Genomic DNA, 18,445 nt, shown 5'->3' on the forward strand with positions numbered 1-18,445 from the left:
CGATGTTCTCCTCATTTTCACCTGAGCTGGTGCACCTTATTCTAATTTCAGGTATTTGAAATAGTGATAAATGTGGGGGTGTACTTACTTTTTCCACATGTGAAATTTGCATTTATGTTTATTTAAATTATACAATGGACTACAAAATGTAAATGTTTCATGATATTTGTTATATTATATCACCTTTATCTATCAATATTGTTGAAATGAACATCAAATAGCTGTATGTTGAAATATGTTGAAAAAGTCAAAACTTTACATGGGGTGTACTTACTTTTTCACGTGACTGTAAATGGTTTGTGAGTTTCCCAATGTCATTTATAACTAGAGTGAAGTCGATGGCCCACCATTGCAAATCCTCACGCTTCCCACCTAAAGCAAGTTGAAAGATGGCAAAAAGTTCCAGCAGGAATGACCCAATATCAAATTTTGCGTTAAATTTTTTTTCCACTGTTTTGAACCCTGTGACCCAAAGTCCCCACCCCCTGGGGCATGAACCCAGGGTGAAATCCCAAGAAAAATCGTTACCTTCATTCGTCTCCCAATGTTGATTGAATATACAAAGTTCCATTTAAAAAATGTTTATAAATGTGCCCGTAATTGCATTTTTCAGTTTTTGATCCCGGCCTAGTGGGCGGTGCCAAAATTGATACTGCTCTTGTACATTCTTGCCATATGCTGATCATAACTACCAGGTTTGGTGAATTTCTGCACTACCATTTATTTAGGAGGACCTCGTGTGACGGACAGACAGACAAACAGACGAAGCGGGTTACAACAGCCCCCCCCCAGTTTTTTCTTCGATTTTTTTTTTTTAAACGTGGAGGTAATTGGTCATTGATTTGTAGATTCCTTGAGAAAGCTCATTAGACATGCACAGGATATGAATGTAAGGGAATATCTCCATAACTGTCGACAACAATGAACAACAACAGGCATTTTAAGGCCATTTTCCCTGCTAGAGCAGGGGTTAGCCTTGCAGTCCCCATGACAATCTTCTCCATTTTGTCCTATTTTCTGCATCTCCTCTTGTTAACCCCCTTGCCCGCATTTCTTCTTCCACCATCTTTAGCCAAGTCTTTCTCGGTCTTCCCCGTCCTCTACTTCCTTCTACATTCATTTCCATCACTCTTCTCAACCAGTCACTTTCATCCTTCCTCAACACATGACCAAACCATCTCAACCTGTTCCTCTTCACAGCATCAATCACAGGCTCTATTCCCATCATCTTTCGCAATTCATCATTTGTCTTCCTCTCTCTCAACGATACTCCGCACATCCACCGAACCATTGGCATTTCCACCCTTTCGGAAGGCAGCAATCAGACCTCTGGAGTGTCAATTCTATTCACTGAACATTCTGCCTGAATTGAGAAAATGAAAACAACTGTGAGATTGTACTTAGGTTTGCCTAAACATAATAACACTGTATGGAAAGGCATTTGAGTAGAACGAAAGTTTGGTCGATGAATCCTACCGGATTCGTCATTTATATGATTTTAATAGCTCACACCGCGTGATTCTCGCAGGTGGCCACGAACCTGATGGAGCGGCTTTGGCTGAGCCAGCATGGCACCAAGCGTGTTGGACATTACAGCGGAGGCACAAAACGCAAGCTTTCGACCGCGCTCGCCTTGCTTGGACAACCACAGCTTCTGCTTCTCGTGAGGCTTTCATGTATTGTTGCTGCTGTGCGCCAACACCAATAACGTTTATAAAAGAGCCTGCATGGCGCTTCATATACCGGACTCGGTGGTGTGATGGTTAGAGTGTCCGCTCCCGAGTCTGGGTGGTTGGTGGTGCAAACCCCGGCCGAATTGTACTTTTATAATGGTTGTTGCTGTTTACTTGTTTGACGCACAACATCCGAAAGGATAGAACAAAGACATCTGTGTAACACTCAAATCACAAGGACATTAGTAGATAATTTACAAATCCACAGAGTATTTTAGATGGGATTTGAAACTGGGATCCGAGCATCATAAGATAAGTGTTTAAATCGCAACAGCAATGACTGCACCACACTTCTGATTCAAAGAAGTTCTTGAGATGGTGATGAAGCCTTTTCATCATAACATAAATGATGATTGATGGATTTTCTCGTGGTGGACATTTTGATGGTAATAATAAGAAACTTTTAATTTTATTACCACACTCACCAGCATAAGTTTAGAGTATCCACTCTGAGTCTCGGAGGTAGGTAGTTCAAACCCCGGTCGAGTCATACCAAAGACTTAAACATTTTTACGGTGTAGCCTGTAGGGTAATACCAAATGGAACAGTGTTTGTCTGTCCGTCCGGCGTATGTGTGTATGTATGTATGTATTATGTATGTACGTATTACGTATGATGTATGTCCCTTCCTCTGGCATTTTGCGGGTTTATTCCCTTGAAATTCGTTTTCTCTGCAACCGTTGGTCCGATTGACACAAGTTTTCACCATAGCACCGCCTCCTATTGCATAATTTTTATTGATAATTATGACATCACAGGTCACGTGGTACAGGTGCTATCTTGGAAAAACCGAAAAACTTTGCACCTCTATATTTCTGAAGCCGCTCCATTGAAAAAATTGAAACATGGCTCATTGTAAAGTACTCCCCATGGGGAATAACATATGTCAATGATGATGTCATAGGTTCCTTCATTATGACGTCATAAATCGACAAGTAGAACGCTTGATCCGATCAGTATGAAATTATTTTGCATGATCTTGGGATAAATTGGTCGAGAGAAAAAAAATTGATGATGTCATCGGTCACGTGGTTCGGCAGCCATATTTGTACAGCGTAGCCGGTAGGGCAATGCCATCTGGACCAGTGTTTGTCCGTCTGGTGTATGTATGTATGTCGCTCACAAACGTGTATGTCACATGACAGGGGACAGCAGATCCTCCACTCAACAGATCCAAGCCCGGCTACGCCGTTGTTAGACTATCGGTCTTGTTTTATAAAGGTTTGTGCTGCTTCCTTGATTGAAGATCAGCATTTAAAAGGATATATGACGGATAAACAACAATATTGCGCAGGCGTTATGGGCCTAATTTCCTCCTCCTGCATTGAAGTTCCTCGTAAGGGAACTTGTATCGAATAATGGTGGAAGTCAACGATTGATGGTACTTGGTACAGTAATGTTTCCCACGTGTGCAGGATGAACCCAGTTCTGGCATGGACCCAAAATCCAAGAGGTTGTTGTGGCAAACGATAAGCCAGGAGGTGGCTCGAGGCGGTGCTGTGGTGCTCACGTCACATAGGTGAGTTTGGCATGGTTTACGTGCCGTCATTCGGTCGTGTCGTCGCAACTCTTATTTTAATAAATGTTCACACGTTGTGGGCGTGGTACGTTCACTGACAAACTGAAATATAGTAAACTTTCAATAAAGCAAAAATGGACCTCAAGAGAAATCTTGAAAAAACCAATTGCAAAGAAAATACCCGATTCCGTCCTCACGCATTCATTACATCTGCCACTGATGGTGGACGTAGGTTATGTTTGCACTCCTGTCTGTCTGTTTGTTACTTGCAAAATCGAAGATTTTTCAAGTATATCAGTTGGTCTTGTGCGTTATCCTGTCTCTGTCTGTCTGCTTGTCTGTATATCAATCGCCTAGAGGTCACAATTTTAAAACAATCTTCATGAAACTTTACCAAGTTGTAGAGGTAGTTACAACGGAGAAGCCCATTTATTGAGGTCAAAGGTCATCTTGAGGTCCAATTTCTAAAATCGTTTTTCACCTGATGGACTTGAAAATTGGACAGCAATCGCACAGTGCCTCAGTGAATTGGGAAACCAACATTTTTTGAAGTCAAAAGGTCAAAGGTCAACTCGAGGTCAAAATTCTAAAATCATCAATTTTCATCTGAAAAATCGATAATTTTAATCCGATTGACCTGAGCTTTGACTAAGATCGTCAATTTTAATCTTAATGCAATGGACAATTTGATGTATCCATGACAACTTTTTTTTTCAGTGGGGGGGGGGGGGGGGTGGATTTTGCAAGTATCGTGCTCCGCATTACGTCTTTCTTGTTTGTTTGGCTGTCTGTCTCTGAGCAGGATAATTCGAAAAGTTAGGGATGGATTCGGATGAAACTTGGACAGGTTGGTTGTGTGTCAAGGACGAATTGATTCGATTTTGGTGACGATCTGGATCCGGATCTGGATATGAGAATTTTTTTTTCATTTTATTGAGATATATTTATTTATTTATTTTTAAAATATATATATATTTTATTTTTCACCATTGAGAGATGGTGCCAAAATGATATACTGCATAGCATTATACTTCAAAACGTTGTGGACGGACTATGACAAAACTTGGTGGATGAGTTGGTTATGTGACAAGAACAAGCCGATTCAATTTTTGTGAAGGTCCGAATCCAGATCCGGCCTATCAGTGAGATACAAAACATAAATTGCTCAACCTGGTGGAGGTATACACTGTTCTAGTTTCTTGTGCTGTTTTCTAAAAAAAAAAATATCAAAAATTTCATTTTAACTCGAGTCCACTCTATAAATGTAAAATTAACAAACACCCTGAACTCGTCACAATGATGCAGAGGTGACGCACAAAGACGATGTTTGAAATAAATGGTTCAATAAGTATGGGAATATCTATATGGATTAGTGGTGTTATCCGGATCTATGTGGATCTCAAAAAGGTAACGTCTCGTAAAGTTATGGCAGGATAGCATGGATAGCATGGTTATCCACGTGTGTTTGACAGTGTTGTTCATTATGCTACCTGTCTCTTCACTCATCTCAGATATTATTCTTATTGGACATTTAGCCCCAAATAATCCACCGATTCCCTTTTTAAAATATCCTCTGTTCTCAGTTTTACTTCACTTTCTTGCAGAGTAGTTCTTCATTTACTCCAGTTTGTGAAATATGGCTTCCTCAATGTGTGTGTGTGTGTGTGTGTGTGTGTGTGTGTGTGTGTGTGTGTGTGCGTGTGTGTGTGTGTCACACGCGAAGAAGGGGAAGCTGCATAACCTCCAGACCTTCTTGTTATTGCTTTTGTAAAATGATGAAAAGAGAACCATTGGAAAGCTAATAATCGATTTACTTAAAACAAAATCAATGTCTGTTTAAAAGCCCGTCTTTTCCGGATGGAGGAAGAAGAAGCAAGACCCTGAGCTTTGATATAATGATTCCAATATTGTTGGACAGCGGGAAGCCATTAGAATAAAGTGTGATAGACACAGAAGGAGCACACAAATAACAACCACAGTCACGATAACAGCAGCAGCAACAGGAACAACAACAACAGCAACAACAACTCCATGTTAAAAAAGATACTTTTTTCGTTTGTTTCACTTCATTTTCCATCCTCAATGAAACTCATAGATGGTCATTCACTATGACTGTCAAGTACAACACGCTATCTTTTGAATACACCCATCAGTGTCGGCACCGCTAGTTAATATAATATGGGTTTCCTTACAAGAAACTTCAATGCAAGAGGAGGCCATTGAGCCCATCAAACCTAAGCAATGGCTGTCAAAATATTGTTGATAGTCGGTGTTTCATGAATGAATGAATGAAATAATATGAATGAATGATCGTTTTAAGGCCATTTTTGCCCCGCTAGAGCAGGGGTTAGCCTTTCGGACCCCATGACAATCATGGTTCCCTGTTTGAGGTAATATTTTATGGCCGGATGCCCTTCCTGACGCCAAAGCTTCCTGACGTCAATGACGCTCCATCTTATACAGTCACGTGAAAAAGTAAGTACACCCCATGTAAAGTTTTGACTTTTTCAACATATTTCAACATAAAGCTATTTGATCTTCATTTCACCAATATTGATAGATAAAGGTGATATTAAAGCGCGGCGTTACGCGCGCTGCTTGCGAGCAAGGAGGAAGCGGACAAGCGGTAACTTATCTATATTATAATAGCCGTAGATGATTCTGTCTGTCTGTCTGTCTATCTGTTGGGTGTCTGTCCGGGGTGTGGCTTACTCGGTTTGCAGAGTAGCTCCACCCATAGCTCCACCCATTCTGGGAGTGGCTATAAACAAATATCCACCATTTTATTAACTCGCATAGCTTTGAGTCCTGTTTTGTAGGCCCGTGGTGTCTTGCTCTCCCCCAGTTTTATTTCAAATCAAATTCGATAAATCATTTCATTTTTCACAGTCGCTAACATAGTTTTAGACTCGGTTGAAAAAAAACGGGAAGAAAATCCGATGAAAGTTGCCGTTTATAGAACGAAATGAATTCTCAAAGGCCTGTAACTTCAAGGCCATTGAGTCTCTCTCACGCCTTTATCTCCAATCTAACTCACCATATGATTTCATTTTTATCGATGGTTTTACTTTTAGACTCGGTGTCAGCAATAATTGAGAACAATCCACACACGCGGGAAAATGCAGAGATATATTTTTTAAAATCGCGTCATGGTGTATCATACACCGCCCAACATGACACCGCCGGCAATGTGTCGATATATATTAAAAATTCGCTTTTGCTTTTCCGTTATGATATATTACTATTTCGTTTGATGATAGTCGTCACAAAAACGTCAACAATGATGCCGACATATATTTCTTCGTTTTTATTTCATTCAACATATTAGCCGGAAGTAAAATATGTTTCAGGAAATTACCGAGAGATATTTCTTCGTTTTTTTTATTAGTTATGTGCGCATACACTTTAAATAGGTTTATTTGAAATCTTTAATTTTCCACAAACATTCCACACACGCGGGAAAATGCAGAGATATATTTTTTTAAATCGCGTCATGGTGTATCATACACCGCCCAACATGACACCGACGGCAATGTGTCGATATCTATTTTAAATTCGATATATCATTTCATTTTTCACAGTCGCTAACATAGTTTTAGACTCGGTTGAAAAAAAACGAGAAGAAAATCCGATGAAAGTTGCCGTTTATAGAACGAAATGAATTCTCAAATGCCTGTAACTTCAAGGCCATTGAGTCTCTCTCACGCCTTTATCTCCAATCTAACTCACCATATGATTTCATTTTTATCGATGGTTTTAGAGTCGGTGTCAGCAATAATTGAGAACATTCCACACACGCGGGAAAATGCAGATATATTTTTTAAAATCGCGTCATGGTGTATCATACACCGCCTAACATGACACCGACGGCAACGTGTCGATACATATTAAAAATTCGATATATCATTTCATTTTTCACAGTCGCTAACATAGTTTTCGACTCGGTTGAAAAAAAACGGGAAGGAAATCCAATGAAAGTTGCCGTTTATAGAACGAAATGAATTCTCAAACGCCTGTAACTTCAACTTCAAGGCCATTGAGTCTCTCTCACGCCTTTATCTCCAATCTAACTCACCATATGATTTCATTTTTATCGATGGTTTTGGACTCGGTGTCAGCAATAATTGAGAACATTCCACACACGCGGGAAAATGCAGAGATATATTTTTAAAAATCGCGTCATGGTGTATCATACACCGCCCAACATGACACCGACGGCAACGTGTCGATATATATTAAAAATTCGCTTTTGCTTTTCCGTTAAGATATATTACTTTTTCGTTTGATGACAGTCGTCACAAAAACGTCAACAATGATGCCGACATATATTTCTTCGTTTTTATTTAATTCAACATTATTAGCCGGAAGTAAAATATGTTTCAGGAAATTACCGAGAGATATTTCTTCGTTTTTTAAAATTAGTTATGTGCGAATACACTTTAAATAGGTTTATTTGAAATCTTTAATTTTCCACAATATAATTTACTTGCCATTTATCATTTGATGATTACGAGACAAATTCCTCTTGAGGATCGTGACAATTCATGCGCTGCGTGGAAACTTCTATTTCCAAAATGAATGAGACGATCGATGAAGAACGCAGACTTGAACAGGATGCAGCAAGAAAACGAATGAGACGGGCGAACGAGTCCATCGACGAACGTCAATGCAAACTTGCGGGGTCACCCGTGGGAATCCCACGGGCATGGATGTGTGTGACATTTCGACATATTGAGTTAGACTAGGGCATGCCCGTCAGCCCGTACTATATCTATATCTAAAATTATATCCCCCCCCCTCTATTTACATGAAATGGTTTGGTCCAAAGCGAACGGCTTCCGGAGTTTGGTAAAGAAATCGCCATCGCGTGCACAAACGCGCAGGAAAGCGAATGAATCGCAAATTCGTTTTTATTAGTTTTAAAACATCGTTTAACGCCAACATAGCGCCAACATAGTTTGCAAACGTGAAATAAATGAATACGCTCTCAAATGTGCCATCCGAGGCAGAGTGTGTCCGCCACGTTCGGCACACGCGATAGCTCGCTGCTCTCTGATTGGTTGAATCGTTTTTTGGACATAGCTCGGTAAGTAATTGTCCGATTAATATGAAACCTTGAAAAGGCACATCCTCGGGTCCCCAGCAATATACCTGGCAAGTTAAAAGTATATCGGACCCGTGGTTGTCGAGAAACAGCGGTCACAGACAAACAAACGTACAAACAGAGATTACTGGAATTATAGATAGACTAGGGCATTGCCCGTACTATATCTATATCTAAAATTATATCCCCCCCCTCTATTTACATGAAATGGTTTGGTCCAAAGCGAACGGCTTCCGGAGTTTGGTAAAGAAATCGCCATCGCGTGCACAAACGCGCAGGAAAGCGAATGAATCGCAAATTCGTTTTTATTAGTTTTAAAACATAGTTTAACGCCAACATAGTTTGCAAACGTGAAATAAATGAATACGCTCTCAAATGTGCCATCCGAGGCAGAGTGTGTCCGCCACGTTCGGCACACGCGATAGTTCGCTGCTCTCTGATTGGTTGAATCGTTTTTTGGACATAGCTCGGTAAGTAATTGTCCGATTAATATGAAACCTTGAAAAGGCACATCCTCGGGTCCCCAGCAATATACCTGGCAAGTTAAAAGTATATCGGACCCGTGGTTGTCGAGAAACAGCGGTCACAGACAAACAAACGTACAAACGTACAAACAAACAGAGATTACTGGAATTATAGATAGATGCTGCACATTCATTTTTACAAAATGGTTACTGGCAAGTCATCAGATCCAGAAATGGTGTAAAAACCACCGTTTAGAGGCCATTTTTCCCCGCAAAGCGGGGGTTGGCCTTTTCGGGGACCGTGGTAGTTGTTGTTTTTTTGTCCCCTTTTTGAAGCAATGTTTTACGGCCGGATGCCCTTCCTGACGCCAACCCTTTTTGCCGCCTTCAACGACAAACAGGGAATTACCAGTGAACTGGTACTCAATTAGCCGACCTCGGAAGGATGACAGGCTGAGTCAACCCCCCTGGCATTAATTCGGCGATCGACCGAGATTCGAACCCAGGATCCCTAGCCGCTAGGCCAACACCAGAAATGGTGTCATGAACACAATTTATTTACGCACAAGCACAAAAGCAAGACGGGCCGATTTCCGATTCCGACGGGCCGACGGGCGAGACGGGCCGATTTCCGATTCCGACGGGCCGATTTGGAGCAAGAAAAAGAACGAGACGGGAGAAAAAGGAGAGAAACGAGACGGGGAAAGCCGATTGGAGAGGCGAGTGAGGCGCGATTGGAGAGGAGTGTGAGGCACGATTGGAGAGGAGTGTGAGGCGTGATTGGAGAGGAGTGTGAGGCACGATTGGAGAGGAGTGATTGGAGGGGAGTGTGAGGCACGATTGGAGAGGAGTGTGAGGCACGATTGGAGAGGAGTGTGAGGCGCGATTGGAGAGGAGTGTGAGGCGTGATTGGAGAGGAGTGTGAGGCGCGATTGGAGAGGCGTGTGAAGGATTGCAGAGGAGAGGAGTGTGAGGGATTGGAGAGGTGAGGGATTGGAAAGGAGAGGGATGTGAGGGTTTGGAGAGGAGAGGAGTGCTAGGTGGAGAGAGGAGAGTGTCAGGTGGAGACAGGAGAGTGTCAGGTGGAGACAGGAGAGTGTCAGGTGGAGAGGAGTGAGGGGTCACATATTATGTGAAATAACTAAATTCACACCATTTCTGGATCTGATGACTTGCCAGTAACCATTTTGTAAAAATGAATGTGCAGCATATAACTCAATATGTCGAAATGTCACACACATCCATGCCCGTGGGATTCCCACGGGTGACCCCGCTAGTAACTGTTATAAGCGTCTTTATTTCAGGAGCTCACTGTAACACTGGCGCACTCCGGGCTGCGCGCCCGGTGTATATCATGAGGCCACGCCTACCCCTCGGGCGTGGCCACCGCCCACTTGGTGCGCGGAATGATGTCACCACGCCAGTGGGCTTTTGTGTCCGCCACACGCGCCCCCCCAGAATTCCCGCGCACCTGGAGGCCCAGTTTGCGGGGCAGACGAATGACCCGGCCGAAGCGCCCCCTGGCGATCGGCGGCGTCCGGGGTGCAGGGATGCCAGGTGGGATGCCCCTGGCTGCCCCTGGGATGGGTGCAGGACCGGGGGGCGGCGTGGCGGCGGGGCTGGGCGGTGCCGGGGGTCCGCCCGCAGGGGGGCGGCCCCGACGTGGGGGTCGGGCCACTGGCGGTGGATGGTCCACGTCGAGGTGGGCCGGCTTGAGGCGGTCGACCGAAACGCGGTCAGGAGTACCGCCGATGTCCAGGGTGAAGAAGTGCTTCACCCCGGTCTCCAGCACGCGGAAAGGCCCATCGTACGGGGGCCGCAGTGGTGTCCGGTGGGCATCGTGGCAGACGAAGACGTACTCCGCGTGCGAAGCTCCGGGGCGACGTGCGTCGGTGGGTGCCCGTGGCATGCCGTTGGCACCGGGGCAAACCTCTGGGCGGTCTCTTGCAGAGCGGAGCGCTGCTGTGCCGCGGACCATGGTGCCGTGGAGTCGGGGAGGAACTCATCCGGCACCCGCAGCGGTTGCCCGAAGACCAACTCCGCCGCGGATGCACGCAGGTCCTCCTTGGGCACCGTCCGGAGGCCCAGCAAGACCCAGGGGAGCCTGTCGACCCAGCCGCCGTCGCGGAGGGTGGCCCGGAGCGCGGCCTTCAATCAGCGGTGAAATCGCTCACACAGGCCGTTAGCCTGGGGGTGGTAGGCCGTGGTTCGGTGCAGCCAGACCCCGAGCCCCTGCGCGACCGCCCCCCAGAGCTCCGAGGTGAACTGGGGGCCGCGGTCGGACGAGATGTCTGAGGGGGCGCCGAACCGGGCGACCCAGGTGGCGATGAAAGCCTGCGCGACATCGGCCGCCGTTGTCGACGCCAAGGGCACGGCCTCCGGCCACCGGGTGGTGCGGTCCACCATGGTGAGGACGTAGGTGAAACCCCGCGGGGGGGGGGGCAGAGGTCCCACCAGGTCCACGTGGACGTGGTCAAACCGGCGGTCCGGCACCGTGAACGGGGCCAACGGGGCCTGGGTGTGCCGGTGCACCTTGGCGCGCTGGCACGCGAGGCACGTCCTGGCTCAGCCGCGGACGGCCTTCCAGAGGCCATGCCAGACGAACTTGTCAGCGATCAGCCTTTGGGAGGCCCTCGCGCCCGGGTGGGACAGGCCGTGGATGGCGTCAAACACCTGGCGCTGCCAGCCCGCGGGCACGATGGGGCGAGGACGCCCGAGGGAGACGTCGCACAAGAGGGCCGCGCCCGCGCCGTCGAACGGCACCTCGGTGACGCGGAGGCCCGTGACGGCGGTCCGCAAGGCCTGGACGTCGGGGTCAGCGGCCTGGTCCGCTGCCATCCGGGCATAGTCGATGCCGAGGTGGACTGCGTGGGCGACGGCCCGGGAAAGGCAATCCGCCACTGGGTTGTCCTTCCCCGCGACGTGCTGGATGTCCGTCGTGTACTCGGACACGGCCGAGAGGTGACGCTGCTGCCGGGCCGACCACGGCTCGGTGACCTTGCCCATCGCGAAGATCAGCGGCTTGTGGTCGACGAAGGCAGTGAACGCACGGCCCTCGAGCAGATGGCGGAAGTGCCTGACCGCCAAGTGAAGCCCGAGCAACTCACGGTCGAAGGTACTGTAACGGCGTTCGGGCGGGCGAAGCTGCCGGCTAAAGAACGCCAGCGGTTGCCAAGCTCCACGCACCCATTGCTCGTGCACCGCGCCCACCGCGTAGTCCGAGGCATCGTTGGTGAGGGCGATCAGTGCATCGGGCGCCGGGTGCGCGAGCATGGTGGCGTTAGCCAAGGCGAGCTTCGCGCCCGTGAACGCCGTGTCCATCTGCTCGGTCCAGGTAACGTCGCCTTTGCCCGGCTTACCTCGGAGAGCTTCGTGCAGGGGGCGCAGGAGCTGGGCGATACGGGGCAGGAACTGATGGTAAAAGTTCACCATGCCCAGGAACTCCTGCAGCCCTCTGATCGTGCGGGGGCGCGGAAACCCCTTCACCGCCTCCACCTTGGCCGGCAGGGGGACGGCTCCGTGCCTGGTGACATGGTGCCCCAGAAAATCGATAATGGTGGCGCCGAACCGGCACTTTGCGGGGTTCACAATCAGGCCATGCTGGCCCAGGCATTCGAAGAGCGTGTGGAGGTGGCGTAGGTGCTCTTCGTGGGACGCGCTGGCGACGAGGATATCGTCCAGGTAGACATAGACAAAATCCAAGTCGCGCAGGACGCTGTCCATCAGTCGCTGGAACGCCTGAGCCGCATTCTTCAGACCGAAGGGCATGCGCAGGAACTCGAAGAGTCCGAATGGCGTGATGACCGCCGTCTTCGGGACGTCCTCCGGCCTGACGGAGACCTGATGGTAGCCGCGTATGAGGTCCACCTTCGAGAAGAAGGACATGCCCGCCAAACGGGTGGAAAAGTCCTGAATGTGGGGGACGGGGTAGCGGTCGGGAGTCGTGGCGTCATTGAGACGGCGATAGTCCCCGCACGGTCGCCATCCCCCGCCGGGCTTCGGCACGATGTGCAGCGGCGACGCCCAAGCGCTCTCTGAGCGCCGAACGATGCCGAGTCGCTCCAGGGTAGCGAATGCCGCTTTTGCCACCGCCAGCTTCGTCGGCTCGAGGCAGCGTGCCCGGGCGTAGACCGGTGGCCCGACGGTGGGGATGTGATGGGCCACCCCGTGCTTGACGGCCCCCGCCAAGAAGGTGGGCCGCGTGAGGGCCGGGAAGCCGGCGAGGAGGCGGGTGAATGCGTCCGCTGCCGGAAGCGTACAGACCAACGTGGCCGGAACCAAACCGTTCGGCAAGCCGCTTGGCAAGCCGCTCGTTGAGCTGTTCGACGAGCTGGGAAACGCACAAGCGAGCGAGCTGAACGTCTCGGCCTGGACAAGACGTCTGCACTTGACGTCGACCAGGAGCCCATTAGCGCACAGGAAGTCCGCGCCAAGCAGTGCCATGGGCACGTCGGCGGTGACGAACGTCCATCGGAAAACCTGCCCTCCGAACCGCAGAGAGAGGCAGCGTTTTCCATACGTACGGATGGGCGTCCCGTTCGCGGCAAGCAGCGCGGGGCCCCCACCCGCGGCGTGCTTGTCTGACGTGCCGGCGGGAACGACACTCACCTGCGCTCCCGTGTCGCACAGGTAACGGCGCCCGGAGAAGGTGTCCGTTATGAACAGCAGGCTGCTCGAACGTCCGGCGCTCATCGCCACTATTGAGCGCCGGCCCGGGCATTTCCCGACTTGTTGAAGGAGCATGGCGGATGACACTGCCGAGCTTCGTGGCCGAACTTGGCGTGGAACCAGCACCAGGTGGTGGAGCTGGAGGTGCGCGGCGGGCTCCGCCAGGCCGGTGGAGTTGGCGGGTTTCCCCGCGGTGGCGGTTTTCGCCGCAGCGGTGGGCGGGGCGTGGCGGCGGTCACGAGGTGCGTATCAGCATGCTGCGTATGCTGTATAAGCTGATGCTGTGGATCAGCAGCATCAGCAGCATCAGCAGCATCAGCCACGAGGGCCGTGACGGCCACGCCGACTCTCGCCCGTGTGTCCGAAGCGGCGAAGTACTTGTCCGCCTCGGCTGCCAATGCTCGGGGTTCCGTTAGCCCAGTCCCGGCCAACGCGAGGCGAACCTGCGCTGGAAGTTGGAGACGGAAAAGCACCCGGAATAGAGAACCGGGGGCTTCGTCGCCCAACAGTGACAGCATATGGTCCATTCGGACCGATGGGCGTGTGTCACCGAGCTCGGGGAGATCCAGGAGGCGGTCGGCCCGTGCGTCGTCCGTGAGGCCGAACGTGGCTAGGAGTAGCCGCTTGAGTGCCTCGTACTTGTGGCCGTCCGGTGGGTGGCGAAGGACGGACACAACTCGAGCGGCCGTGCCGGGCCCGAGGGAGGCGACGACGTGGCAGTAGCGTGTGTCATCGCCGGTGAGGCGCCGAAGCTGAAATTGGGCTTCGGCCTGGAGGAACCAGACTTCGGCCTGAGCCTCCCAAAATTCGGGAAGTTTGATGAAGTTGGCCATGGCAATGGCGTCGCGTGTGGAAGGATCGCTCCGGCAGATCCAACGTCGAGGGGGTCACCAGTAAAGCGCGGCGTTACGCGCGCTGCTTGCGAGCAAGGAGGAAGTGGACAAGCGGTAACTTATAAGCGTCTTTATTTCAGGAGGTCACTGTAACACTGGCGCGCTCCGGGCTGCGCGCCCGGTGTATATCATGAGGCCACGCCTACCCCTCGGGCGTGGCCACCGCCCACTTGGTGCGCGGAATGATGTCACCACGCCAGTGGGCTTTTGTGTCCGCCACAATATAATATAACAAATGTTATGAAACATTTACATTTTGTAGTCCATTGTATAATTTAAATAAACATAAATGCAAATTTCGCAAGTGGAAAAAGTAAGTACACCCCGACATTTATCACTACTTCAAATACCTAAAATTAGAATCAGGTGCACCAGCTCAGGTGCAAATGATGAGAACATCGTCAGAGAGGATCTTGGAGGAACCTGTCTTATTTAAACCTCAGACATTTAGTTTGGTTTGCTCTTTGTTGATGAAGTGTTTGGCGTCACCATGCCGATATCAAAAGAGCTCTCTGAGGTCTTCAGAAAGAAGGTTATAGATGCTACGAGTCTGGGAAGGGATTTAAAAAGATCTCCAAACAATTTGAAATCAATCATTCTACTGTCTGGAAGATCATCTACAAGTGGAGAATATTCCAAACAACTGCCAACTTGTTCAGGCCAGGCCGCCCCAGCAATTTCAGCCCGAGAGCAGACCGCAAGATGCTGAAATAAGTCTCTAAGAACCCCAGAATGTCATCACGGGACCTACAGGTAGCTCTTGCCACTGTTGATGTTAAAGTGCATGAGTCTACCATTAGAAAGAGGCTGCACAGATTTGATCTACATGGGAGGTGTACCAGGTGGAGACCTTTGCTGTCCAGAAAGAACATCAGGGCAAGACTAAAGTTTGCTAATGAACACCTAGGCAAAGACCAGCACTTCTGGAACAATGTGCTCTGGACAGATGAGTCAAAGGTAGAGCTATTTGGCCACAGTACCAGAAGACATTTTTGGCGAAAACCAAAGACAGCATTTGACCACAAGAACCTGATACCAACTGTAAAGCATGGTGGTGGAAATATTATGGTTTGGGGCAGCTTTGCTGCATCAGGGCCTGGGCAGCTCACCATCATAGAATCCACTATGAATTCTTCATTGTACCAGAGGATGCTTGAGGATAATGTGAGGCCATCTGTCAGAAAGTTGAAGCTCAACCGAAGGTGGACCTTGCAACATGACAATGACCCTAAACATACCAGTAAATCCACCAAGGAATGACTGAAAATAAAGAAATGGAGGGTTCTGGAATGGCTAAGTCAAAGCCTGAATCTAAATCCCATCGAGATGTTGTGGGGGGATTTGAAACGAGCTGTGCATGCAAGAAACCCCTCAAACATCACACAGCTGAAAGAATTCTGCATGGAGGAGTGGGCAAAAATTTCTTCCAGTCGATGTCAGAGACTGGTGGACGGTTATAAGCAACGCCTACTTGAGGTTGTTTCTGCCAAAGGGGGCAATACCACTTATTAGAGACAAGGGTGTACTTACTTTTTCCACATGCAAAACTTGCATTTATGTTTATTTAAATTATACAATGGACTACAAAATGTAAATGTTTCATGATATTTGTTATATTATATCAACTTTATCTGTCAATATTGTTGAAATGAAGATCAAATAGTTGTATGTTGAAATATGTTGAAAAAGTCAAAACTTTACATGGGGTGTACTTACTTTTTCACGTGACTGTATAGATATATATATATATATATGGGAGCGTACGCTGGATCAGCACTGTGGCTGCATCCTTGGACACCTACTCAGCACCATCCCGACACACACCACTGCGTGCAACGGAATGAGGTGTTTTTACAGCTGCTGGAGTGCAAATCCTGCTACCAACCTCCTTCTACTTTTTAAATGGTGAGCGTCAAACAAGGAAGCAGCACATCCCATTTTTAAGTCTTTTGTATGAATATGCCATTGTTTGAACCGCCAAACTCCCAGACTCCGAGCGGATGCTCCATTACACCACCAATTCTGTCATTGTTGCGGAATGAACCCAGTCCTGTCAGCTCTCGGCCTGCTGTCCGTTGTCTTCTGCTCTCCACAAATCTCAATACCATCTCTGGTGTGTAAGGCAGCAAAAGAAATGCTTTGGCATGATCTCCACATCATGTGATTTTTCACACCATTCCTTGATAAAGGCTAAAGTGTTGTTACAACAAAGTGAGTGGCAGCCATTACTTTATGCCTAATGTGATGTGCCATACAAAAACAGAATGTCAGTTTGTGTGTTTCTGCAGATGTCTGTCCCCCTTCATAAGGGAAGGTTTTAAAGGCCAATCTTTTAACACGAATGTGTGTTCACTGCGGTCTATTTTTGAGGATAAAACAAACTTGGTAAAACATTTTCCATAAAGGGTAATTGTGTCTCTTCTATTGGAAATGTAGACGGTGGCTTGCAAACCGAGCCTCAAGGGCGGTGTACAGGAGCGTTTTTTAAAATAACAATAAATACGAGGTTCAGGGAGGTGAAATTCACTGCACGTGATGTGCAACACATGCAGTGTAAAACGAGTGTTCATTTACATCCGTATGATGTCTCATAAATAAGGAAGATATATGCACATCTGACACAAGGCCGAGGCTTCAGACTTTGGCATGCTCACGAGGCTGCATCGTCGAATAAACTGTTTAAACCCGTCATATTTGAGGGGCTTTTTACTGCTAATTAAATACATTTCGAAAACTTATTTATTGGATTGTTCATCAGAGACGGAATTCCATCTCACACTCCTCAAACTCAGCCTGTACCGCTTGCACCCAACAGTGGCACTTTCATCCAGATAATGTAACACTGAAGGAGCCGGGGCTCCCACGTCGATCGGAAGAATGGACGCGACAAAAAGCTAGAATTCATCTGAGTTGCTTTAATGAAATCAAACACTCAGGCACTCTGAAAAACCGTTTATCAGTCAGCAATATATATCTATTCCGCCAGGGGGTTTGCCCAGGCCCGGCGCCAGGGGGCGTGGCCCAGCGTCCTGGCTGCGGCCTGGCAAGTTGAGCGCGGGCCTGGGCGTCCTGGACGAGCCCGGCATGGTGATCGCTCCGCGTCCTTGATAGGTGCAAGGCGATTGTGAAAACTCAGCGGCAGCCGCTACACACGTCCCCCCAGAATCGACTTGCACCGGCAGGGACAATTTTAGGGGGGTCCTGATGACCCGGCCGAAGCGACCCCTGGCGGGTCGTGGGAGGGGGTCCGGTGAGGTGGTGGGCGGTCGAGTGGGGGGCACCGTGGACGGGGGACGGCCTCGCCGCGGCGGAAGGGCCACCCGTGGTGGGTGGTCGACGTCCACGTGCGCCGGCTTGAGGCGGTCCACAGCAATCCGGTCCGACCTGCCGCCGATGTCGATGACGAACGACTTGTCGTCCCGTCGCAGCACCCGGAAGGGCCCGTCGTACGGCGGCTGGAGTGGCCACCGATGTGCGTCGTGACGCACAAAAACATACTCCGCTGTGCGGAGTGCTGGGGGGACGTAGGACTGGGGGTCACCGTGGTGGGATGTTGGCACGGGGGCAAACCGTTGGGCGGCCTCCTGGAGGTCCGAGCGCTGGTGAGCTGCGGACCAGGGACTGGTAGCGTCGGGCACAAATTCGCCCGGGACGCGTAGCACCTGGCCATAGACAAGCTCGGCGGTGGATGCCTGGAGGTCCTCCTTGGGGGCCGTGCGAAGGCCCAAAAGGACCCACGGCAGCCGGTCGGCCCACCCGACGTCTTGAAGGCCGGCCATGAGCGCGGCCTTCATGGAGCGGTGGAATCGCTCGCACAACCCGTTTGCTTGGGGGTGGTAGGCCGTAGTACGGTGGAGCTTGATCCCCAGGTTGCGGGCGACCGCGCCCCACAGCTCGGAGGTGAACTGTGGACCGCGGTCTGACGAGATGTCCGCCGGTGCGCCGAAGCGGGCGACCCAGGTGGCGATGAAAGCCTGCGCCACGTCGGCGGTGGTGGTGGAGACGAGGGGAACGGCCTCCGGCCACCTGGTGGTCCTGTCCACCATGGTGAGCAGGTGTGTGAA

General features: G+C 49.4%; 1 protein-coding gene across 2 annotated transcripts in view; it reads left to right on the plus strand.

The window, feature by feature from the left end:
* LOC137428976 (glucosylceramide transporter ABCA12) overlaps nucleotides 1-18,445 on the plus strand; it is a 182,589-nt gene that overhangs the window by 155,540 nt on the left and 8,604 nt on the right. For both annotated transcript variants that reach the window (XM_078780893.1, XM_068118914.2), the window contains 2 exons: nucleotides 1,529-1,663; nucleotides 3,149-3,252. In XM_078780893.1, coding sequence (XP_078637019.1) covers nucleotides 1,529-1,663; nucleotides 3,149-3,252 — 239 coding nt within the window. The remainder of the gene's footprint in view (nucleotides 1-1,528; nucleotides 1,664-3,148; nucleotides 3,253-18,445) is intronic.

The sequence above is a fragment of the Myxine glutinosa genome, chromosome 6 (assembly GCF_964187855.1).
Source record: "Myxine glutinosa chromosome 6, kmMyxGlut1.1, whole genome shotgun sequence".
Lineage (NCBI taxonomy): Eukaryota > Metazoa > Chordata > Myxini > Myxiniformes > Myxinidae > Myxine > Myxine glutinosa.